Source organism: Amblyomma maculatum, chromosome 5, assembly GCF_055883805.1.
Source record: "Amblyomma maculatum isolate TAMU_Amacu chromosome 5, ASM5588380v1, whole genome shotgun sequence".
NCBI lineage: Eukaryota > Metazoa > Arthropoda > Arachnida > Ixodida > Ixodidae > Amblyomma > Amblyomma maculatum.
This window is the reverse complement of record NC_139348.1, coordinates 132,453,415-132,479,270: the sequence shown is the minus strand read 5'-3', so window position 1 is coordinate 132,479,270 and position 25,856 is coordinate 132,453,415. Positions and strand designations below refer to the sequence as shown.

General features: G+C 46.3%; 1 protein-coding gene across 1 annotated transcript; it reads right to left on the bottom strand.

Moving 5' to 3' along the window:
• On the bottom strand, positions 1-25,856 carry LOC146189604 (uncharacterized). The gene is made up of 14 exons (XM_084605304.1): positions 25,834-25,856; positions 25,374-25,500; positions 24,451-24,585; positions 23,109-23,212; positions 22,442-22,566; positions 21,241-21,357; positions 20,057-20,196; positions 17,201-17,297; positions 11,162-11,262; positions 9,555-9,704; positions 7,621-7,782; positions 5,702-5,857; positions 1,037-2,476; positions 1-357 (listed from the first exon to the last, which is right to left on the bottom strand). The coding sequence occupies exons 1-14, from the start codon at positions 25,854-25,856 to the stop codon at positions 1-3; spliced, it is 3,234 nt and encodes a 1,077-aa protein (XP_084461430.1).

Sequence of the window (25,856 nt, the reverse complement as noted above, 5' to 3'; positions counted from 1 at the left end):
CTACGGCACGCCGTCCGGAGCGCTGCTTCCTGCCCCTATTCGGTCATTCTCCAAAGACCTATGTCCGGAACCTGCCTCTGTGTCGACTCGCTTGGCGCCTTCGACCGAAACAACTTGCGGTGACGCAGGAGCCAGATTGTCCGCCTGGTTCTCCGGTGGCAAGGCTGTGATGGCTGACGCCATGTGCGGTTCTGCGGTCACAGGCGTCTGTTTTGCAGCTGAGGGCGAAGCTGCTGCACCAACGCCTCCTGGTTGTGGTGTGGAGGCACCATGAGCAACGGTGAGCTTGTCGGCGCTGTCAACGGTCATCGTGGATTCCCTCTGCGACCGTCTCTGAGACTGCGGTAGGGCCCGTCCCTGCAAGATGAGAAAGCACTCTCCGTAAGCCGTGTCTAAGTTTTCCATGTGGCATAAGAAAACCGTTGTCGCTGAACCTACAATGAATGACGTAGAGGGTACTCTTTTGGGTACAAAGGGAAACCACCATATTTTCCCCCGTGTGGAATAGCAAGCTAAGATCACGGCACCGTAGTCCAATCAACACTGCCGCAAGCAGACATCTCCAACTGTGTCTCGTTATCTAATTAATCGCTTCTTTCTCTGTCTGTTTATATTCCCCAGAAGTATCGCTGATTGATAAAAATTTGGTCGGGGCATCGTATCGTAATATCTCTACTTATATTGGCGATATTTCTGCACAAAACGCAACTCTCACTTATCATGCTGTTTTGCATGCCTATCTAAGAGAACTGGCAATCTTGATGTTACTAAATACAGGCCTACTCTGCCAGTGTTTTCTGAGAGTTTTCAAAAAATTATGTTTAACCGAATATCTGGTTTCTATAAGAAATACATCATTATAAGGTAGAAAACCACCAAAAATCTGTTTGCCCGCTTAATTTTTAACAATGCAACAAGGGGCTAAGCAACTCAGTTTAAATTGAAAATGAGTGGAAGAACGCGAAAGTACCTCACCTATTGCGCTTTTGAACCCATGTCAAGGAGTACCATTCCTGTTCCAGTTCCGTAGCCTCACCTTAGAAGGTCCGCCAGCGGGTGTCGAAACCACAGCAGCGTTGTCCTGAGCCTTGGGCCCTCCTCCTTCGGGAAGGCCGCGGTCATGTGCCTTCTTCTTTGGAGCCTCTTTCTGGATCTTCCTTTTCTTGGCCTTCGGCTTGGGCGCCTGGCCAAGCTGTGGCACTGCTGATGCGTTACCTACATCCACAACTGGTAAGACCTCATTCGAGAGCCTCCCTGCGTGCAGCTTGGCGTGAGCTGCTTTCTGGGACCGTGCTTTGCCAATGGGCGCTGCCTTTAGAGGTGACACAGCCGCCTCTGGGCTGCGTCGCGTCTTCCGTGCAGGAGACGGCAGTTTCCTGGGCAGCCCCACCTGGTTAGTAGCGGGTGGCGAAGCCACTCTCTTACCAGACGCCTCTGTCGTTATAGTTTTCGCTCCGAGTGGCGGGGGTGCCGGTGAAGGTGCTTTCTCGAGTTGGTTGAAAGCCAACTCTAGAGGACTCTTTTGGTTCGACGGTCCAGCCGTTGGCCGTGGCACGGGAGAAGCAGCGCCCGATGGCATGTTCTTCGCTACCGCCTCAGTTGGTAGCGAAGGCTGTTTGGAGGCAACGGCACCATCGTGGGGAGACCTGGCAGTTTTGTGTTTGTGCGCCAAAGCCTTTTTCGCTCGCCGTTTTGGCACGTCATGCTGTGGCCGTTCGCGCTGAGCATGCTGTGCTCCTCCAACTTCCATAGACCCTCTGGGAGTGACTCGATGGTCGATGGGTGACAAGTGGTTTAGTAGTCCCGGTCGGGCGGCTTCCTTCATAGGTGAGGGTGGCGGGAGGACCGGTCCTTCGGGAAGGGAGAGACCAGCAGGAGCAGCATCGCTTACCGCCGATTTGGCGACGGTTGGTTGCAACACAGGCTTTTCGCTTGGGGCTGGCTTATCTTCTCGTGACTTGGGACTGCGCAGTCCTGGTACATGCTTTACAGGAGCTGCTGCTTCAGGCTCTGGGGAAAGAGCTTTTGCATCGACAGGGTGTTCTTCACAAAGCGAAGGTCGACCCGAAAGCTGTTCCTGGATTTCAGCCAAATCAGTCTGTGCTTTCGCAGAACGCTGGCGGAGGGTCGAGTAAGCCGGATGTTCGAGCTCGCGAAACAGGTCACCGATAACATGCAGCGCGTAGTCGCAAGCTTCGACAGACAGATGATCGGCGTCCGGTTCTGGTGACTTAGGAGCACCAGCAGCAGTCGGTTGGGCGCTCTCATTCTCGTGTACGGGCAGCGGCAGCAGTAATGCAGGATGCCCCGACTCGCTTGGACGGCGTGAGGATCGAGAAGCTGCACTCGAACGCACGGCCTTGCTTCGGAGGACTGCCCGTGGGCGTGGTGGATTTGAGCCGGCCTTGGATCTGGCAGCGCGCCGCACGGCGCTCAGCGAAAGGGACTTGTGGAAGGTGCCAGATTCGCGAATGACCTGCAGACATACAGGGTGGATCACCTATGCTGACAAGCGGTGCATCCCTCACACCTTACCCGCTGCGACTAGAAAGACAGAAGGTTCACTATAGAACCAAATCACTGTGTAGAACTTGGGTATTATCTTCAATGCCCTTTGGGTTTCTTTTTTAATACAAGTCCTTAGCTGGCTCTAAGCAGTCACACTAACCTCAAACTTGACCGTTTGAATGACAGATTTCGATTTACTTAAATCAGCCGATTTAGTGACTGGATGAGCATTACTTGTCAAACCGACATTCATGCTAGACATGAACAGTGATATGAATCCTAATGTCTCTCTGTACATTTATCCTTATCTGATCATGGTCCAATGGGGCCACACGGCTGTTGGTGTCATGTACGGTGCCGCACGCTCATAGGATGAAGCATCTAGCAGGTGGACGCTCCCTTCGGAACGCCAATTTCGACTGACCAGGCCGCGCCTCAAAGCGAAGTGGCAGGTCATTCAAAACAGTACCTCCTTGTTTTTCTGTGCCTGTTCCAATTTGTTTCAATGTGCGGTCGTGTCAGAGATAATGGTAGCTCGAAGAGAAGGACCACCTGCTCGAGTATTGTATTCTCCCTACGAGTAAAAAGGACGACCCTCAACGTGATTATGTTGGTGCACCCGTATGGGCCGATAACTCGAGGGTTCGCCTTGAATACAGAAACACAGCCTGGAGCTTAAGTACATTCCAAGCGATAACCGATGTAGCACTCGTGAAGAGGTAGGCCTTGTACTGAAATCAAGTAGCCTGTAACTGTTCACTCTCGTGCAAATATACAGCGATGCGTCCCTAACACGGCCACCGGTAGTTTTCTGTATAACGTGCACTACTGCTTGAAGGAAAGAAGCCAACAGTCGGCGAGGCCAAGGAAAGCGTTGGGGATGGTACTTTTATGTCTTTTTTTTTTTTTAATGTTTGCTTAGATAATCACAGAAATTAGTAATGTAATCTGTTTTGGGGAAAGATAATTAAACACAAAGTAGAAGAAAAAACAACGTGCCGATGGTGGGATCCGAACCCACGACCTCCGAATATCGCGTCCGGTGCTCTTCCAACTGAGCTACATCGGCCGCTGTCCCCCCTGCTACTTTCTTGGGTATTTATGTTGTCTGTATACGAATCTTGAGAGTGTTCACCAGCGCCACCCTCAGCCATAGCGGCGGACGTAGAACGTCCTTTGTTACCGCCAGCGTCACGTAGAACGTGATCAAGAGCGAGGGCGAAAGCTGTGCTAGAACCCTCTTACGCTACCTATGGCTTCAAGACTGCCAGAACCGAGACCCCCGTAAGCTACATTTCCCCTTAATTGATCTGCTTGTGCACTACTGCTGTCATATACGAGCCGCGCTGAGAATGAACAGCAGGACTGACAACATAATCGCTGAATGTCACCTGGTCTATTTTGTTGTTTAAGTCACAAAACCTAAAACAGCAGCGCGCCAAAACGAGGACTAAAGTTACAGGTCAAGCAAAGCGCACACAGATGGGATTCTGTGGCCGTTAATATTTAACGCGAAATAATTAAGGGTTTAATTAATCAGAAAAATCGCCTTCAGGCAATGTCATGAAAAGTTCCTATTGGCCGAGAAGTGTCCCGAGGTGTCATGGCGTCACACACCACCAGCCAATCAGCGCTCGGCTTTGTCAAGTGACTTCATGACATCAAGAAGCTCTCGACTAATCGAATAATTTCGTGGCTGCGTTGGCGGGTGTTCTGGCGAGTGGCAGATGACGTGACCGAGCGCTGTTTGTAGCCGACTGCATCGCATTGTCCTGCGACCCCGAGATGTCGAGTTTGCGACTGCGCTAGAAGCTGGAAAATGTGCTTCTCACATTATATGGCCTAGAACCTTTATAGTGCTAAAATTTTAACAAAATGAGCAAACAAAAGTTACAACGAGCACGTTAACTGCAATGGCAGTCATCTCTAACGGCGAAGTCGTTTCCAGTGCTGCAGCATTTGCCGTTTATGGTGGCTTAAGCGCCCCACACTTTTTGCACTCTTTCGTCGAGCAGTTTTTAAAGATCAGCGAATAACACGAACTAGGCCATCAGCAAACACTCATATATATATATTTTTTCTTTAGACCTCATCTGGATCTAGAAAGCTAACCTTGTCTCAAATTGATATTATTCTGTAAAGCTAGTCCGAAATCTCTATTGATTTTTCGCGAATAAATGACCCATGGTGACGTTTCAAGAGTAAGAGATCACATAATATTTGACATTGCAGAACGGCGTCAGCTTTTCTGGCATTGCTAAAGACAACGGGATATTTAAACACCGCCAATAGTGTCTCCAAGAACTTAGCTCCTTTGCAGAGTGACTGCAGATATGTAACGCCCAGAAATTCTGAGGGCGTGCGCGAATGAATATGAGTGCATTACTATATAGATGTTTTCGAATTTCTTGCTTAATCTTCAGTAACCGCAAGATAAAAGGTTAATACGCATGATGCTACTCTTTAATGCGAAACCACATCTGGTCTCAAGAGTGGCGCGTAAAGGAATTGTGTAAAGGAATTTGAATGGAGTGTAAAGCATGTCCGCCCAAAACAACGACTAAAGAAAATCCCTGCAACGTTTGTTTCTAATCCGCGCCAGTACGAACAGACCAGCTTCCCTTCTCAGGAGAACAATTGACTCTCGCCGCAGCTAAATATGCCTGCTGCGCAAAACAGACTTGTGTCGTCTTCATGAAATTTCATCTGCGCCACTTCTTCATTTAACCTACGCAAATACGACATACAAATACACCATCTGGGCGAGTGCGGACGAGGTCCGTGAATGTAGCGTAGGGCGAATCCTCCAGGTGGCGTGACAGAACTCGCGATGCTTTTGCATTACTGCACCTAAAGAGACAAACGCATCGCTGTATTTTTTTTCTTCCCTTTCCTGCTTTCTGTTGTTCAGGCTTTATTTCTCTAGTCAATCTCAACCTCCTCAAAATTACTCAGAGTTTACGACGTAAGCTCTAGTCAGCTCAACAAGCGCTGAACTCTCTCAGCTGGCCAATAAAAGTAACTATATGCAATGCACACTGCTTGAGGCCAACTCTCTATCCTCCACAAAGACGAACATTTCCAACCATACAGTGCGCACGCGTACAGAAAGGCATAATAAAACAAGTTGACATCAGCTCGCATGGCATGGCTGCGTTCTTGAAGAGGTCCAGCTGTTTCAGCTGACACCCACCGGTTCTGATGAGCGCCACTTGACGCTTGGCTTGCCGCTCTGTTCATCCGAGCTGTCGTATCTCCAGTCGCTGGTTGACGGGCTGGCCACAGCCTCGCTTGTCAGGATCAGGTGAGTGCCCAACAAGTCGCTCGAAGAGTGCGACCCCGACAGCCGCTGGCGGGAAAGAAGAAAGAACAATGCGATCGCTCTTTGTTGAAGGAACGTCATTTTGATGAACGGAGTTCTCGGAAGAATCGCCATTCCTGCACCTCCGCGCCTACGCTGAGAGTGCAGTGACAAAGTTATTCGGCTAGGAGATGCTGATTTGTTACACGTAAGCCGCAAACGTGGATATTGTTTTTTTCTATTCGAAACAAAAACAATTCTTTACCGGCAGCACTCATATTCTATCTCATGACAGACGAAAATCCCATCCTTCGCAGCAGTATTGCGACGTCTCAAGAAGAGGCCAGTGAAACAAAAAAAAATGTATATTTGCCATAACAGTATATCATGAAAACTAAGCATCAATGCACCCTGAAGGCAATCAATAACAAACACCTGCTCTCTGAGCCTATTTTTCACTTCGAGGGAATACAGAGCCCATTGCGCAGTCCATTAAGCCACGTCAGGATTTGAGATCAGCTTTTCACCTACATTTACTTTCGTATAGTGGGCGTGAGAAACAGACTGTTAACCCCACAAACACCTCAAGGTTGCAGAACCTTTCAGTCGGTTAAATTGCGTCAAAATGGAAAAAAAAACATCAAAACTTTGCGACTTTGCGCATCAATCTGCATGAGCTGTTCTGCATTATCCGCCGAAAGGTCTCAAATGGTCCTCTCATGGTCATTCGAATCGGGACTACAAACGCAGAATAAGGCACCTATGTTTATATCCTATTGTCTTACCCACCGGACCGAATCAACTAATCAAGTACTCCGCAAAGCCGAAAGCGCAGTGGTGTTGTCCAAGACGCTCGGGTTAAACACGAGGCCGACAGTCTGTAACTTATGCAACTGGCTGCCACCCCTCGGCAACCTACAAGGAATGCGAGATTTTCCGACTGACGCAGCTGCCCGAAGGCGGCAAATAAGTAGGCGTACGCCAACGACTTTCACGGCCGCTAACGCACCGGCACGTGGTCGTCAGAGCACGTGGGCAAGGAGGGGGGGGGGGGAGGGGGGAGGTAAGGAAAGCTGTAGCGTGTGAACCACTATCGAGACGGAAGCAACAAACATTTTACATCGCAGGCCACAAAAGCTGCTGAAAGCTTCGGTCGGTGAGGCGTCTGTCAACGCTTAACGTTAAAGGGCCCCGTGTAATAAAAAAAAAAACTGTGTCGGCGTTGTTCTCCGTTGTAACACGAACATCTTCGACATCTATTGCGACATCTGTTACATCTTTGACGAACTATTACGGAAATAAGCGAGTAACAAATTACTTTTTTGCTAATTTTTGTGTGTGCGTGCGTGCGTGTGTGTGTGTGTGTGTGTGTGTGTGTGTGTGTGTGTGTGTGTGTGCGTGCGTGCGTGTGTGTGTGTGTGTGTGTGTGTGTGTGTGTGTGTGTGTGTGTGTGTGTGTGTGTGTGTGTGTGTGTGTGTGTGTGTGTGTGTGTGTGTGTGTGTGTGTGTGTGTGTGTGTGTGTGTGTGTGTGTGTGTGTGTGTGTGTGTGTGTGTGTGTGTGTGTGTGTGTGTGTGTGTGTGTGTGTGTGTGTGTGTGTGTGTGTGTGTGTGTGTGTGTGTGTGTGTGTGTGTGAGAGAGAGAGAGAGAGAGAGAGAGAGAGAGAGAGGTCCCGATCGTCCCTAAAGGCACACGCTGCCTCTGGGCTAACGTTCAATCAGTAATAGTGTGTGACGATTAATTTCTGTCGTTCACGTATATGACCCTGTCTCTCGCCAGACTGAGTGACATTATAGCACAATAAAACTCCTACGCGGCGCTTAGGTGGTGGCTTAGGCCGCGCCGTAGGTCCCCGCCTCTCAACGTCGGTCGCCAGGTCTGTGTCCTCGGCGATCAGTTGCTGCCGGTAGAACATGGCCAGCTCCCAGCCATCGGGCACCCACGTAGGCAGTGGCACCAGACAGTCTCGCAGGCCCTGCGAGATGATGATGATGATGATTTCTCTGACCCACTCTGCGCGCTTCCTATCTCTTAACGTTACACCAACCATTTTTTTCTATCCATCGCCCTCTGCGTTGTCCTAGACATAAGTAGAACCCTTTTCGTTAGCCTCCACGTTTCAGCACCATAAGTGAGCATAGGTAAGATGAAACTGTCGAATAATTTCCTCTTGAGTGCTACTGATACGCTGCTTGTCATAATGTCCAAATGCTGTCAATTGCGCTCCATCACAATCTTATTTATTTCCCTGTTATGGTCTGGATCTGCGGTTACTGCCTGCCCTAAGTAGACATATTCGCCTACCACTTCCAGTGCTTCGCTACATACTGTGTACTGATGTTCCTTCCTGAGACTGTAGCACATTACCTTAAGTCTTCTGCATAATAATTTTCAAACCTACCTTTCTGCTATTCCTGTCTAGGACATCAACCATTCTTTGCTGTTCATCCCCAGAGTTACTTAGCAAGGCAATGTTAACAGTGAATCGCAGATTACTGGGGTATTCTCCATCTACCCTTATCCCTAACTGATCCCATTCCAAGTCTCTGAATACTTCCTCTAAGAAAGCTGTAAATAGTACTGTGAAGATCGTGTCTCCTTGCCCAACACCTTTCCTTATGGTAATTTTGTTACTTTCTTATGCAGAACTATGGTTGCAGTGCAACCACTTTAGATATCTTCCAGTACTTTAACATACGGTTCCCCTACACCCTGATTGTGTAGTGCATTTATGACTACCTAGGTTTCCACTGCATTAAATAATTTTTCGTAATCAATTAATTCTACATATAAAGGCGGGTTATATTCCGAGCATTTTTCTATCACCTGGCTGATGGTGTGGACATGATCTATAGTATAGTACCCTTTCCGCAAACCTGCTTGATCTTTTGCTTGACTGAAGTCTAAGATTGTCCCGATTCTGGTAGTGATTACCTTAGTAAACACCTTACATATAACAGATAGTAAGCTATAAGGATACGGCCTGGATACGGACCATCGATGACACCAGACATTACGTATACAGGGTTGCGAGTTCTTCTATCACGATATCCCCCCTCCCCCCGTCCTTCAACAAAACTGTAGTTACCTGATCCTTCCCAGCTGCTTTCCTCCTTTTAATAGTTTCTAAAGATTTCTTAACCTCGTCCTTCGTTGCTGGCGGAACGTCTGACTGCTTTTCGCTGCTGCCTATTTCATTGTTGTCCCGATTACATCGGCGACTATATAGATCAGTATAAAACTCCTCGACTACTTTGACTATCCTGTCCATATTCGTGATGACATTGACCGCCTTGTCCCTTAGTGCATACATCTGATTTTAGCCTATGCCCAATTTTCTCTTCACCGCTTTAAGGCTACCCCCATTCTTTCCAGATACACCTCATGGTTGCTTCATGAAACTTCTTAGCAGATGAAAATTTTGAACCGAGCTTAAGTACCCGAAATCGGCAGACAGCCTTAATAATTATAAATCTGGATACATCGCTTTGTTGGATTCTGAACAGAAACAAATTTTCTATCATTGCATAAAATCTACCCTCCCCGAAAAGTTTCTGGAAGGAAGAAAGGTAAATATATGTCACTCAAGAAAACGTTTTTTAACATCCACATATTTAAAAAATAAAGGAAATCGTCAGGATGATTTTATGACTTCAGTGAAAGTCGCATAGCTGCACCAAAACAGGTCCAAGTACGCTTTGACATCCTCGACTCAGCACATACTTGGGCAGTGTCTTTCAGACTCACCATATCCGTGAACAGCGCATAGATGAAAGCGTACACCAGGATACAGCTGATCTCCACGGCTTCCAGCCAGGTGATAAACGCTGTCAGCAAGAGGGGGTAGTGGCGCTTCCCTGACGTGGGACTAGGCATCAGCTTCATCCAGAGAAGAGCCTGCACACATGCACACCGGTGGTGTTCCGCTGAGACACTTCCGAGATGCGAACACTCAACAGATACTAATGGTCTAGTTGCTGGAGGACGCAATTGTCTTGAAGGATGACTAGAGACATGTTGAACTAGAGTCTTGGTTTGGGCTTTTTGGTGAGAATGCATAATAATAAGAGTCAGCGCGAATAGACGAAGCCGAACTCAAGACAACAGGGCCGGCTTGCACGATAAAGTCCGAGCTAAGTCCAGACTTAAATGGTGTCTTTAGAAAGACCAAGCTAATTTAAGACGGCTCGTGTTCCGAACGTCGAACGCTTCGGGTTCATGTTCACCAGAGTGGCTTCCCAGAACGGCCTCAGCAACCACTTGGGGCATTTTTCCTCGTAACACAATCTTAAGCCGCAAAAAGCAATGGCACGGATTTTACACAACGCAAAATTGACGGAATGTGTACATCTTACAGCAAAGACAGTTCCAGCGCATCCCTGTATTTCCCTAATTTCTCTACTTAGACACCTGGCGTCCTTGTGTCTTAACCAAGACAGCACTAGAGTCGTAATCATACAAGCGACTTATTCAAGTCAGGACTGAAGCCCAGTCTTGACTCCAGTCTTAAGCGGCCATGCTATTGGCCTATTCTTTAGACTCCAGTTAAGTCTGGACTTAGCTAAGACAGTCTTAAGATTGTTTTGTGCAAGCGGGCCCAGGACTGGAGCTCAACTACCACCAACAGTTTATTGAAAGTATGCAGGGAGCAGCTTTTATACACAATACACAATCCACGTGACACGAAGAGACCAAGAGTAAAAAAAAAAATGTCAAACAAAACGTCATCCTTCCACTGCTCCAAAAGCTCGTTAAACCCTTATCTGCAGAATTTTGAAAACAGCGATACCTGTGTTTCCGCTTTAAATGAACGCGTACCCTTTGTCGTTAGAGAGCAAAAGTCTATGTATATCGATAAGGGCTGATTTCAAAGTGTTTTATATAAAGATGCAACGCGGATAGACAAGGACGAACACCAGACAACTGGACTTGCGCTGAACTACTAACAGTTTGTTAAAAGCAGGAAGCGCTTTAACAAACTGTTAGTAGTTTAGCGCAAGTCCAGTTGTCTGGTGTTCCTCCTTGTCTATCCGTCGTCTATCTCAAACAATGCCGTCTATCTCAAACAATCTCGCAGATAAACATGTCATATCAATCACGCTTCTGCAGAACAGTTCCTAAGTGGAATGGCCTTCCATATGAATGGCGACCGTCGTCAGTATTGGTCCCTTCAAAGCCACGGTAACCACGGTAATAACCTTCTGCTACCTCCCCCCCTCCCTCAAGCAGATTACCATTATATGAGGTCCCCTACGATCTTTTGAAGATAAATGAACTAATAGCTAATTAAATTAATAAATTATTAATTTTTCTCGCACTAATGAATTGGCCAAAGACTGCGACGTGGCACTCACAAGAAGGATCACCGGAGTCAGCGATGTCCAGCAAAGTTTGACAAAGAAGCCTGGTTCCTCGTCCGTCATAAACCTGGAATCCACCCCAAGTCTCTTGACACCTGTGAGAAAAAATGAGCGGTTTTCTTTTTAATGCGGTATATTTTTATAAACATTAAACATGCGCACATTTGTCTCGAGGTTCTGTTCCATCATATTATGCGCACTAAGTTTCAGTGTCGTTCTCCGAAGGTGGCTTCAAAATCTGTTCTCACTATTTTTTTTACTTATATGCCTTTTTTTTTTTTCGTGCAGGGTACGGTGTCATCCGCGTGGACCCCAAGATACCTGAACAAGCGTTTTTAGTTTCCACTGTCGTCGCCACATGTCACATCGCTGCGCAAAACCACCGCGGAAATTTTGAATGTTCGCCACATCCCGATGATTTTCTGCGGCCTATGTAACTAGTCTGTACGATCGTAGGAAATATTTTATAGACCAACTCTTGCAGCGATTCGGAAGAGTCCGCAAATGTTCACACAGAACCCGAGCTCTCGGTACTCTTAAAATTACAACTTAAGTATCTCCGCTACGTTACGCTGTTTTCGCTACTAGTAGGCGGCAAACAGATGAGTTCAGGGATCAGGAAAGCCGTTCAAGTGTGTCAACGGACTGTTCAACATTTTGGTTGCACTCTGACGAGACGACAGGCCTATCAGTCCACACTGGGACATCCTGTTGCATATTTCCGGCACGTTATTACCATGTATTGTGCAGAACCAAATCAAATTTAAATTTCAGTGTAGTTTCTATTTGCATATTGCTTACGCATGCGCAGATAAGCCTTTATGTGCTGCGTGCGCAGATTTTTTGCTAGAAATAAAACGGCTTTAATACACAGTTGGAAGTTGTATCTACGCTCAGGTTGTCCCCAAGTCATTGCTTCCAATGGAAGCGCTGTCTCGCCCCCACACCACACTCCTATGTGACCAAGAAGCCCATGTTGTCAACGACAAACCAATCGTAGGCATTACGCCATCATGAAGGCATACCTGCCGTTAATTTCGTACAACCTAGCAGGTTACCCAAAAGCAATACCTTTAATGCGGCAGCTTTAAAGGAAACATTTTGCATTTGCGCGGTGCCGCCTTTAGTGCTTTAGCCCATGACGTCATGACAGCGAGTAGCGCTTAGTTAGGATGAAGTAAAAGAAAGCATCACGCACGGCCACACGTAATGCTGGCTTGCTAGAACGCCGGTCTTTCATTAGTCCGAACACAATGCCGACGCTTGGGACGACCGTAAGTTCCCTCTCTCTGTCCTTCAGTCCTTATCCCTTCTCGTCCGTCTTAACTAAGTCTGCCGAAATGAACCGTTACTTGACCGGAGGGATGCGGGACTGCAAGTGACCAGTCGTGGGTCACGCTTGCATTGCATCCAGATACCGATACGCCCACGCCGCACCACAACCACACTGCACCCAGCTACTCCAACACTCTCAACAAACACCACTCTACTCGTGGTTTATTAACTGCTATCGGTCTTTATCAAACTACCCCTCGCTAAAAGATGCACCACTTCAATTGTACACATTCGGACATTTATTTATTGCGAAAGCAATATTACGTCAGGTTTCGGCCCGTCGCGTAGTCCGTGGCCGCAGTCACGAATGACCTTGAACAGCCACGAATAAGAATAAGAAGAAGAAGAAGAAGAATAAAAATAAAGAATAAGAAGAAAAAGAAGAGGAAGGAAAAGAAGAAGAAGAAGAAAGGATAAGAAGAATAAGAAGAAGCAGAAGAAGAAGAACGCTCGGTCCCCCGCAGCTAATGCTTTCGCTCCAAATTAGGTTCAGCAGCGTTGAACCCTTCTCATTTATTTATTTATTTATTTATTTATTTATTTATTTATTTATTTATTTATTTATTTATTTATTTATTTATTTATTTATTTATTTATTTATTTATTTATTTATTTATTTATTTATTTATTTATTTATTTATTTATTTATTTATTTATTTATTTATTTATTTATTTATTTATTTATTTATTTATGCACCGCTAGTTTTCCCGACTACCGTGAAAGAAGCAGTATAGTCGCCAGAAAATGTCCGAGTTAGCGAAAGACGGGGACCCGTACGCTTTCACCATGTCTGGTGAAGAAAACATGACAGACGAAAGCTACTTCCCTTCTAAAGGGGCACTGAGTACAGGCCTAAGGGACTTTTTTTCCTTGTGAAATGCGACATCTCGGAATTTCATGGCTTTGTTGCCGCTTGCCTGGCAGCAAAAGACGCGTTTATTGCTGAAAGGTATCGATTCAAAGTTTCGAAGGCTCTTATTTGGGTTTTTGGTTTCGCTGATGTCGAAATCTTCGAAAAAAGACCTAAACTCATTTAAACGCGGTCTTCGTGACTGTTGGCTGCTAGCGGTGCTCTCTAGCGACGTCAGAAGTGCAAGTTTCCACCGGCGCGGAGTTGCACCATTTGTAAGGCGTAGTACTACCTTCGTTTGCACCAGACTCGCTATGTGTATCCCGATCCCTACAGCAAAGTTTTCCGACCTGAACTTCAGCGACTTCGGCGTCATAGCATAGAAAAAGGACGTGCTCAGAGAGCATGTGATGCTCTTGCGAGCTGAGGCGGATAGACTATATGTACAGCGCCGACGTGTTGCAAGGTGTCGATAGCAAAAGAAGCTACCGATGCTGCACCAGCCATCGTTCAGCCGCCGAGAAGACAACTGAAGACTGGATTGCTATCTACAGATGTTAAATAGTGGAAAAGAAGAAACCACGTATTGTGGCAGAAGTAAAAAAAAAATAGAAACAGGGCTTTTTTTTTCACATTTTCTACCGTTTCCTTCGCTGAGGTCATCATCATCAGCCTGACTATACCCACTGCAGGGCGAAGGCCTCTCCCATATTTCACCACTTAACCCGGTTCTGTGCTAGCTGCATCCACTTGACCCCTGCTAACTTCTTAACCTCATCCGCCCACCTAACTTTCTGCCGCCCCCTGCTACGCTTTCCTCCCCTTGGAATCCAGTTTGTTACCCTAAGCGACCATCGGTTATCCTCTCTTCGCACTACATGTCCTGCCCATGTCCATTTCTTCTTCTTAATTTCCACTAGAATGTCGGTAACTTGAGTTATTTCTCTGACCCACTCTGCACGCTTTCTATCTCTTAATGTTACCCCTACCATTTTTCGTTCCATAGCCCTCTGGGTTGTCCTCAACTTAAGTAGAACTCTCTTGGTTAGCCTCCACGTTTCAGCCCCATAGGTGAGTACAGGCAAGATGCAACTGTTGTATACTTTCCTCTTGAGCGATACCGGTAAGCTGCCAGTCATAATCTGCGAGTGCTTGCTATATCTCGTACTTCTGGATATATCTCGTTTGTTCCATGGTACCTTGAGTACTTACACCAATAAACGCCTAGTCGAAAGTGATTTACCGACGTCACTGCTCCGCAAGCATGTGAAGCTAAACGAAGCGCTATGCCAAGAATTGTTCCCCAGATAGCACTGTATGTAGCACGAGTTTCGTCCGTTCTCAGGCGATTACCCAATAGCACCGAATAACCAGAATATTATGAGGCGTTTCTACTAAGTCCAGTGTTTATTGAGGATGCAGGACATCGTTACACATGCTAATAGCAAAACAAAAGAAAGATATGCGTGTCTGAAGAGCAAAGGCTAACCCTAATAGGAGTTTTTAGACATAAAAATGTGAAAACTGGGGAAAGCGTGGTTACGCTATAATCGAAGGTGACTCAAGCCTACAGTGACACCCCCCCCCCCCCCTCCCACACACACACACACGTAATCCCTCGGTGACAGAGAGCAGTCGGCTGTTAAATCTTTTCCTGTCACCTGAAGAAAACGTTAAGCATCAGACCAAAATATAAGATTATAATTTCGATGCCTGTGACCTGTTTAGCATAGTACAATATCGAAGACTGATTTCGTTCATTGATTAGCGGAGTAATGCACGCACCGCGTACAATATGGCCCTTACTTACCAATTTATATTTCCTGAAGTTGTATCCTACTATTCACAAGCAAAAATAATAAATTCAGTTTCAGTGCACGGCAAGGGTTATGCTGATTGAAGCACTCAGATTATGCTTAAATTTTTTTCTCAAAATGCAGCCGTGATATTTTTCTGTTCTTAGCTACTTTCAGTCCTTTCTTCTCCCGCCAAACCAGCCCACAGAGTATATAGAAGAGCCATCCTGTATGACAACTTCCAGTTCCATTCTGTAGAATAAACCGCTGTATAATTAGCAATCCGGCCCGATTTCCTACTAACGTTTTTAACAGGAGTGCATGCCAAAACGTGACCTTCGTCCGAAGAGCACTTAAAGGGGAGCTTTGACTGTTTCTTGCGTCCTGCACTCCAAAATCGAAGCGCTGAAACCGAATACCAATACAGGTGGAAATATGCCAAAACAAAGGGTCCGCCCTTTACACTGTAAAGTGCTGTTTTTGTTTGGCTTCCAACAAACAGGCTACTTCGGTTGCCTTTTTTTTTTTTTCATTCCTTGCTCAATAAAAGCGCACTGGTGGTTTCGAAACAACGTGCTTTAAATTCAGGCGCTTAATCTTAATACATATTTCTCAGCCTGCAACTTTTGTTCGTCATGGCGCTTATACTTTCAGATTACAGGTGGCGATACTTGTATTTTAATTCCTGATATTTTTTACTTAACAATGAGAGCTTCCTTTACGGTAAGTATGAGATAGGAGCTGATATTATATCAATACAAGCCAACTTCAATTATCCTCAGCATCCCTTTAATAACGAATGAACGGGGCAATAGCCACCAGTTTATCCCCGGGCTAGCGGGCGACACCGCCAGAAGAGGATGGCTATACCCTCCACCCATCTCCGATTGGTTAAATAACAGCTTTTCCTCCTCCTGTTTCGAGTAGGGGCCTTGGGCCCATATTCCGAGTTTGCGTCGTTATCGAAGTGTCGCTATCTCACGTGACCTCGAGTCATCTGATTGGTCAAAACGCCGGAATCGTGTGTTGCCGCTACGGAACAGGAAGAATGTGGCAACATCATGTTCCGGCGTTTCCACCAATCAGATGACTCGGGTTCGGAGAGATAGCGACACTTTCGATAACGACGCAAACTCGGAATACGGACCCTGCTGACCCCGTGGCGCAACACTTCTGTATAACAGGACAAGTATCCAGGTGCTGTAGAGTGGCTTGTGTGGCGAGAACTTAGCTGTTTCCCTGCCATCTTCTTTCAGCTTCCACGAGTCTGCTATTCCGACCTTCGGATGCGCCGAGGACAGAAAACTTAGTAGAAGGATGGAGGGGCGAGAAATCTGTGACAGAGGAAAATAATTTGCATGCATTTCCGCATTGAATGCATGCAGAATAGACGTGGGCGAAAGGTTTCGCTGTTTGCTTTGAGCGCAAACTTCGTGTGAGTCGGATGTATAAACAACGCCTAGCAGAAGCTCCAACCAGAAGCAGCTCCTACCACGATCGCAAGACTGTAGGGCCTCCGCTCACCGCCGCCCTAGCGTTCAAGGAAGGACCAGCAGTCCGAAGCTACCTGTGCCGGGGGCGAGCCGCCAGGTGTGTCAGTGAAAAGACGACATAACGGCCGGTCGAGAATTCAAGTCCCTCACCATAGAGTCTGGCATACAACCGCCGCAAGACCACAACGCCCGCAGACCTTGCCGCCTGTCACCGAGAGGCTCAAGCCGCCCATCGGCGACGCCAGGATTCAGGGATGCTTGAGTGAGAGGCGCACGCCTACAGAATACTCGAGCTCGACTCAACGCAGATAGACAGAGAGACTACCTTAGAAGCCTTTTTGCCTTTGCTCGTGAATTTATGGTCGGTTCTGGTATGAGCGAGATTATTTGCTATTAAAGACAAACAACGTTTGTATAACCATGCCCGTGTTCCCAGCAGGGGATTATCTGCATGACTATACACACATCCTGTGCATTACTAAGGCGATAATGCGATTAATTTTTCATTCTTTTATTTTCCCTTTCTTTCCGGCTGCGAATCACGCCCTGTGGACTCACCGTATAGCTGGAGAATGACCAAAATCTCGAGCACCAGGAGCAACAACCGGAAATTGTTTTGATGGTACGATAAAACAGACACCATCTTCGTTCCACCCTAGGTGAGAAAGAAAAACAGCAGTAAAAAAAGTAGCAATTTTAACAGGGCGCCCTAATCGCATGATGTATGCTCTGGAGCACACGCACGAAAACTCGGTAAAGACAGACAATAAATAAGAAGGGGAAAATTTTTTTACACCAATAATTAGCTACTAAAGCAGCAGAGTAATCGAATAATTACTGTAAATTTACAACAGAGCTCGTGCACAATCTTCTCAGGCAGCATGTCTGCTGCCATCTAGCGAGCTTCGCGATAGGTATCTCGTTGTTTCCAGCGGAGGCGGCCGTTTTGTTTTCAGTGTCAAACAACTCAAAGTCAAATTATAGAACGCATCTAACTATACTCCGTTTCATACATCAGGTGCAACGCAGCGAAAGCTACGGACGTAGTCCGCAAGAAAAAAAACAGGAGGCGTATCACTACGCGCTCGTTCTGTAGGCGAGTAGTTCCTGCCGAAACAGGCTCTATTTCGAGCATACACGTTTGCAATAACATGCTTCGCATGCTTAGACATCTTCACAGAGCGGATCTTATAGGAAAAATGCGCACCAAAGAATCATTTTCTCAAAAAGAGATGCGCAGCGCGGAGGGCACAGCCAGCGCCATCTGGTGGCACAGCTGGCAAGGTTGCGGGGCAGCAGAACGCGGCACGAACAAAAACGACATAAGAAAAACATACAAATTAGCCGAACCCGACCTTTTCTCCCTAAAAAAGGTGCTTTTTATGAAGTTGATGGCAAATGTAAAATGTATTAAGCTTGCAGACAAAACAACTATTATTTTCCCTCCTCAAGAGCAGGCACTATTTTTTATCGCGGATGCGGAGAGCGCAAGCAAGAGCTGTAGCTTTGGTAGTGTTGCACTTGATGTATGAAACGGAGTATAGAATTTCTAAAAGTAGTACTGTTGGCGCCTGTAGAAAGTGCATGAAGGCCAACTATGCCCATGATATGTTTTCAGTTTATCTGCAAAAAAATAAATAAAATGAATCACAAAGTACGGAAAAAGAATTCCAAGTTGATGTTTATCAATGAAGCTCTATCTTAATCGTCTGCCTGATACCTACAACATATTCTTTTGGTAATACCGAGTTTTACAGCACAATTTGAAGTGGTTTAGAAAACAAATATCAGCAAAGTTTAAAAATGGACGAGCTTTATAATTGTGTGCATATGCACTACCGAGGTCGAAGGAATGACGCTTAAAATTAATGCTCACAAAATTGTAGGAATAATCTTAGATGCATATCTTTATAAAAGATGCTCAACACACAGTAATATCTCGTTAAATGTACCCTGTGGCCCTGAAAACTCATATCCAAGAAAACGCTCGCGGGGACCCCTGACAAGACGCCTAGCCAGGTTATTATGAATACCGCCAGTGATGGCTCAAAACACCTTCCACAAGGGCGAATAGCTCAGTGTACTGTAAACAAAATCGCACCCTTAAAGGTGAAATTTCGTGTCTGTAATTCACTCCCTATAAAAAAGGTGCATTAAGATACTGATGCACCCTTTTAGTGGATGCAGTGCTGCTTGCTGTACACATTAAAAAGGTGCAACAATATCTCAATGTACCTTTTCTGCCTTTCTGGAGGGTGTGAGTTAGACACGAAAAGGGTGCTATTTTGTTTGCAATGATGGCTTCCCAAACCTCAGCTTGCGCATAACAAACGGGCTACGATTGCAGGCCATCCTCGTCTCAAAACATTTGTTTCTGTTTCCCTTCTCCTTAACCTCGCGGCGTCACCCGGTGATTATGGACATCTCCAGTGTATGAGCCATCTATCTATGCATAGCTGTACGTCACTTCAGGTGCCGATTGGTGAGTAGCTGGTCGTTTTTCTTTTCTTTTAGAATAATACCCGATATTTCTGAACTAAGATATGCGTTTATCGATTTTGCATGCGTGATTGTAAAGTCCGTTCTGGGAGCCGAAAGCGCTTGCTCTTCACACGCTTCTCTCAGCTTATGCGATGGAGCTTCCTAAAATGCGATATTCCGCTGGTTACGAGGCTCCAGTTCTGCCCAATCGCACCCTGAAGGAGGTCCAGGAGGCCTTCGTCATTTTGGAGCAGTTTTGCGCTGACTTTCCCGAGTGTGCGCATGTAATAAAGCCCTTCGTAGCTCTATGAATAATCCTGGTGAATTTTAAGTGTATTCATGTGTATTAACGACATACGCATAGTTCCAAAGCAATATTAGCCTTCGGAAAAATTTGTGACTCCATCTATTAAAGGCGGATCTTAAGTGTCCCTCAAAAATTTCCTCTATCACTCTGTCCATGAAAGCATAGCCTCATTTTCTCCCTCTATACTTCTTCCATTATTTCCCGTATTGCTCCTCATCTCTGCTCTCTCATCTATATCTTGGCCGCTTTCACTAGTGACCTTGGACGGACTTCATCCACGTGACGGCTCAGGCTGTGCTTCGTAATGCTCACATCTTAAGATAAGGAGGATAACAGAAATATTTCAAAAGTTTAATGTTCAGTACTAGCTAGCCAGCCCATTATAAGCACATCTTGACTCTACTTTAATTCACTACACAGCTGACGATGATGCCCCATAAAAAGCTCTCCAATAACACAAAAAGCCTATTTTTTTTATTCTTACAGCCTGAAATAAACACCCTGTATGTTTCGAACCTTGTGAAAAAGAACGCATGCAATCTCACCGAGTAAACACAAGGTCAACCTAACACTGTACGCGTAATGCTCCGTAACTGAATCAAAGCACGCTATACATATATACTTACAGGCATGCCGACAGCAAAGCTTGCGAAGAATAAGAAGAGGCAGGTGTAGAAGTGCGTCACCCTCCTCTTCACTAGAATTGGCGGAAAAGACACGGACAGCACCTCGATGATGATGTCGGGCACGATAAGCTGCGAGGAATCTACATTGACTGCCCAGAATAAACCTAAATCTATCTGCACTATTGAAGAACGTGTAGACGAGACGTCCCACCAAACTTTGCAAAGGAGAACCTCATTATAGCAAAATCTCCGATATTATCGGCTCAGCAGGATGTTCTAACGCCTTCGCCTAAATTATGTACAGGCCCTAGAATTTTCATTTCATTTTCTAATTTCCCATCCTACGCAGGCAAGAATGCCGCCCTTACGCCCTTGAGTTCCACTTTAGCGCCTTCCTGCGTGTCTTGGTATTCATACATCGGAACCGATGGGTCCGAATTGCGTAGGAAATGCCTATCATATGGGTCACTTGCCTCGATAGATTTCTGCAGGATCTGCGCCGTTGGCTTCAAAACCCTTCTTGCGAGAGTCGCAGTTTGGATATCCAGAATCGTTAGTGGTCCAATCCTAAAGTTATATAATGCATAAGAAAGGCTAGTAAACTTAGGTTTACATGCTGTTCTCCGGTGGCCACTGTATGCATTCGGGCGAAACCCATCGGTGTAGTACGCATAGGTCACATGCTCCAACCCTCCCCCTCCCTCTATGCCCCTAATCTCCACCTCTCTGATCATTACTGCTTGCTGTATCCGGAAGCTTAACACTGTCAATGCTGAGCGCCTACAACTCACACTAATTCAATCGCTTACACAACAGGTCAATGCGAAGGACGTTTATTATAAATGGGTGAGCAGCGTTAGTAACACATGACCCCCCCCCCCCCCCCCCTTTCCTTAGTAAGACTGGATATTTCATTCGGCTACTTTAACACTGCCAGCAAACACAACAGCTTACTATTCGTTTTAATTCGAGCATAGCTACATGTATCCACAGAGATCGTCCACCCAGAGAACTTTGACACTCAGATGCATTCCGTATCGCCCCTACAGATGTCGCTGCAATTCTGTTCTTCCCTTCAATGGACAGCATAAGCTCTGCGCTTGTTCCTAGCAATAACACCAGCAGTCGCTAAGCACAAATTGAAGCACTCTTTCGTAACCTATATATGCTGGAGAATAAATTACTCACGAACTTAGGCATCATCAGAGTGACCACCCACAGGTAATGAACGCGGCTCCAGAACTCCGGGTGAGGTACCAGACTCACGACCTGGGGAGTGATGCTGACGACGAGGTTGAAATCTGCGATTGTGGTGCCGCGGAAGTTTTACTTAGCTACAAATGTGACAGCAGTTCACGCTGCACCAACCATGCATTTTATATTCTATTTCATTCGTTGCTTTCTTTCCTCTTTTTCCCATTCCTAAGATGTACGCGCTTGGAAGGGACTCCGCGAACCGTGCTACACCCTTTCGGGGAAAATAAGCAAAGTATCGAACACCTCAGCCAGCAAAAATGGTTAGAGTTACCGTGTTCACACTGGAGTTCAAGTTATAGTTAGTGCGCTTTAACTACTGTGATAAACAGACGTACGATCCTCGACCTTGAGAAATAATTTCATTTTACAGTATTGACACCTCCTTCCTGACTTTGCGAGTAAAAAAAAAACAGAGCATATGTCTATGAAAAATTATATTTCATGCCCCAGCTAATAACACTAGGTGAAATATTAAGAGACAGGAAGAAAGCAGAGTGGACCAGACAGAAAACGCCAATAATACGCGCGGTGCAGGTCACCATCTTCTGTGCAAAGGAAGTTCCCCGCCCTTGCTGTGCTAAAGGTGGACACGATAGTCACAGGCTCGGAGTCGCGGAGCCCTCATCTCGGAATAATTATTAACCACGTTCTTTTGCCTACTTCTCTATTATTTGGAGGTGGATTCTAAAATGTCAGTTATTTACAACAGGAAATACAATTTCAATCTTGCAGTTTGTGGTGCTCAAAATTGCGAGCAAAATGAATGAAATGGACGGCTCAAACGCATTAGTCACCGACTTCTACCAGCGGGGGAGTATAATTTATATTATTGCTTATTCATAATTGTTTTTATTATTGTTCTTATAAAGTGCGCAAGGCGTCACAGTGCGAGTCTCATCGTGTGTAGCGCGTGACGTCACTGTATTCGAACCACTGAGCGTGGTGCATTTCCGTGACGTCATCGCACGCTGACCAATCATCGTGTCGCGGTATAACTCCAGTGCTGCGTAAGTCATGGACATACCTGTCTTTGTAAAATATGTCTTTGCAAAAGCTGTCTTTGTATAATGTGTTATTTCCCCAGTTCAAAATCAGCGCGCTTTCTTCGCCATTTCATTGAACACTTACCTGCGTGCACTAGCATGTGCACACTGATTCCCGTGCTGTCCGACAGGTGTCCTAGGAAGAGGAAGGAGGTTACAGTGCCAATTCCCTTGCTGGCCGTGTCCGCCACGAGCACGAACACCACGTCTCTGTGTTTTTAGAAAAAAACGAGGAAAACAGCTAGCGCTTACAAATGCACCAGTTTGATCGCCTTCCGTCATGCTTCGGACGGACTGAAATATGCGTCACAGATTTGCGGCATATGCATGTCTTACAAAAATGTGTCTTATAAAAAAATTTGTCATCCCTACTAAAACCAACCGACCTTTCCCATTAAGGGGCAGTCGCGTACCAATGAGGGCAGTGCGGCAAACGGGAACACAGCGAATGACTATTTCATTGGCTGGCTTGATCCACAAAGCAACAGAAACTTAACGGCGGCGAAATCAACAAGCGTGATCGGCGGTCGTCGAGGAATCAAATCACCTCCTCTCTTGGTCGCACTCAGTTCATAGCTGACGAAGAAGTTTTCAGATAACGCGGGTAACGCATTTACGATAATCACATACAACGGGAGAGTTACGAACATTCCAGGCAAATCCCGTCGCATCTCCGTCAATTACCTTTGAGTGCTAACAAAAATACAAAAAAAATCATTTGCGGCAATACATGTGTTGGGGGATGCACCCACTCTTGAAGTCTGTTCTTGAAGCAGTTGAGCCGCTCGATGCCCAAATAGATGGTTCCGGTGACGCCGACACTCTCCACGGACACGTAGAGAGCATGATACCACATCTGCGAGAAAAACGGCAGACTGCAATAACTTATACGTTCATTCAACTGAGCGAATACCCATCTGAAAATGTAGCCGGACAGTGTGTTTTGAAGCATATCAATTTCTTTTCCCATTGTTGATGTGCCTTTTTATCACTGTTCATAGTGGTGTAACACAGAAGGGTTTGTATTACGTTATTCGTGGAAGGTACGCACATGCCACTTTATGTATACACATGCCCGACGCTTAAACCGCACTGCTCCAGGGCCCTCTAGCGGCAACGAATGACAGACTGCGACGACGGATTTGTCATGCTTGAAGAACAATAAATACTAGTTTCTGTCTCAGGAACCATCCTGCATCGGCATTGATTGGCCGAAGAATAGTTCACCTGACAAGGCCGGACTGTAGGTGGCGATTGCAGCTTTGCGTCTAGTCTTTAGCCGCCACGCATACCACCTGCGCCTATATAATAACAGACTCTATGGCTGCCTACCGCAACTACATCAAAGGGCGAATATGTCCCCAGGCTGCCAGAATATTGAAAAATTATGGACACCCCGAACAAGACAAATGCCTCGTCTGGACACCGGGACATCAAGGCGTGGAAGGGAACGAGTGCGCCCATGCCGCTGCCCGAGCTCTCCTCCCCCGGGACTCAACCCCTCCATCCTCCACACCGCCCTATCCCGGCCCTCTGGCGACGTATGCGGAGAGGTTACAGCACTGCAGACTCTCTCGCAGAAAATATCCACCCCCAGCCAAGGGGCTCTCCAAAGCGGAGGAAGTTAGATGGCGACACCTACAGACAGGTACCTATAACACACCAGCCCGTTTAAACACAATACACCCCGGGTTCTGCGACCCCAAATGCAAATATTGCGGGGAAAAGGCAGGCCTGCACCACATGGTGTGGACCTGCCCACACAATCCTCCAGATGATCCGAATGCAGTGCCAACAATTGAGGGGTGGGAGGCTGCCCTATCCAGCTCTGGACTAGAGGCCCAACGGGCCATCGTGACACGTGCGCGGGTAGCAGCGGCAGCGCTGGAGTCCCGGGCAGCCGCTGGAATCCCGGACTAGGGACCCCACCTACACATCCCCCTCCCTTAAATATACTTAATAAAGTTTTTCACTCACTCACTCACTGGCCATGCCGGTTAGCCGCCATTTTCAGACCAGCCGTGAAGGTAATCGGTCGTTCGCTTCCTAATCTACTGCTGTTGCTTTCGTTACGCGTACATGTAAACTCCGCACCTCCAGGTTTGTGATGTAGGTCCAGTTCGGATGCAGCAGCACATGCAGACCTTGCACGGCACCAGCGAGGGTGGAGGCCCGAACCAGGAGCAGCAGCGTGGAAGTCATGTGCAGCGTGATGAAGACGTAGAATACCTGCAGGTTGAGCCTAGCTTAGGTCATCGAGAGTATCTAGCAAGAGGAACACTAATTGCAGCATAGTCTCGAAGTGCAGAATAACATTCATGTGAGCCTCTTGCATTTAAATATATAGTCATTAATATAGTAGTTCTAAGTTTAAAATCGCATAGTATTAAATGCACTGCAACAAATAAATTGGGACGCTTTTCATAACTGGGCAATGGAGTAGCAAAATATTCCTTCTCAGTCAAATTTGTGAGCTTTGTGTTGTGTTGTGTTTTATGGCACACAGGCAACTAAGGCCATCATGCGCCAAAAGCAAGGTTAAAAGTCTGGACTATGTTAAAAGGCTTTAAAAAGTCATTATAGGTTCTATAACTTATTTAGATACTTTGCTTCTTTTAGGAACGAGAATATGCAGGAAATGTCAATGAGTGACCTTTCTCCTAAAAGTAAGCTTGGGTGGAATGGTATATGCCCATTGTAATGTTGTGGGAAGTGCTTCTGTCATAGGTCTTCAAGTCTTTTACAACTGATTAGGATATGGTTGATTGTGAGCATGTCTCCACATTCTTCACAAGCAGGCTGACCGTGTTTCGTTAGTAAAAAGTTATGTGTAAGGTGTGTGTGACCAATACGAAGATGACATAGAACCACTTCAATGAAACGCTCTTGGTGGCTACATGTTTTCCATTCTCAACCACAGGCTTCAGTACGTGTAACTTATTGTTGATTTCTTTGTTCCATGAATCCTACAATTTCTCTTTCAATTTGTGAGCGGTTACCCAGACGGGATCACTCACCGTCTTGATCCTCAGTATTCCCCTATGGGCCGTGGCGAACACCACCGCCCAAATGGCGGCAACGATGTAGAGCGGCTCTTCGCGGGACACGTCCGACGGAGACTCGTCCCAGACCGATTGTCGACGGCTGCACAGAGACGTGACATACGAAAAACATGCGACAAAAAAAAAAATACTCTGCCACTTTTAACGTCAGCCCTGCTGTCTGTAGGATATTCTTGCCCTGATTCACCGCGAATTTGAGAGCATGCATTAAAGTTGACTTGGAGGTCAGCGCTGTCGTTTTGGACAAACAGGACTGATAATTCATCAGGCCGTCGTTTCTCCTACTGTATCAACTCTGGTAGCTAAGGCATCACACGCCGTAATCTAAATTGATATTTGCAAAAAAAAAAAAAAAAACGCACAGGCCGGGGCAGCAGAAGCAATAAAAGATGGAATATTTCGTGCCAGAGCTCACCTCGTCAGCCTCTGCAGTCGCAT

Excerpts from the sequence above, each read along its gene's own strand:
- LOC146189604 (XM_084605304.1), bottom strand. The coding sequence starts at position 25,856 with ATGCGACTGCAGAGGCTGACGAG. Across the intron at positions 24,586-25,373 it reads GAATACTGAGGATCAAGACG|GTATTCTACGTCTTCATCAC; the intron begins GTGAGTGATCCC and ends CTCAACCTGCAG. Across the intron at positions 21,358-22,441 it reads GCACATGCTAGTGCACGCAG|ATTTCAACCTCGTCGTCAGC; the intron begins GTAAGTGTTCAA and ends CCACAATCGCAG.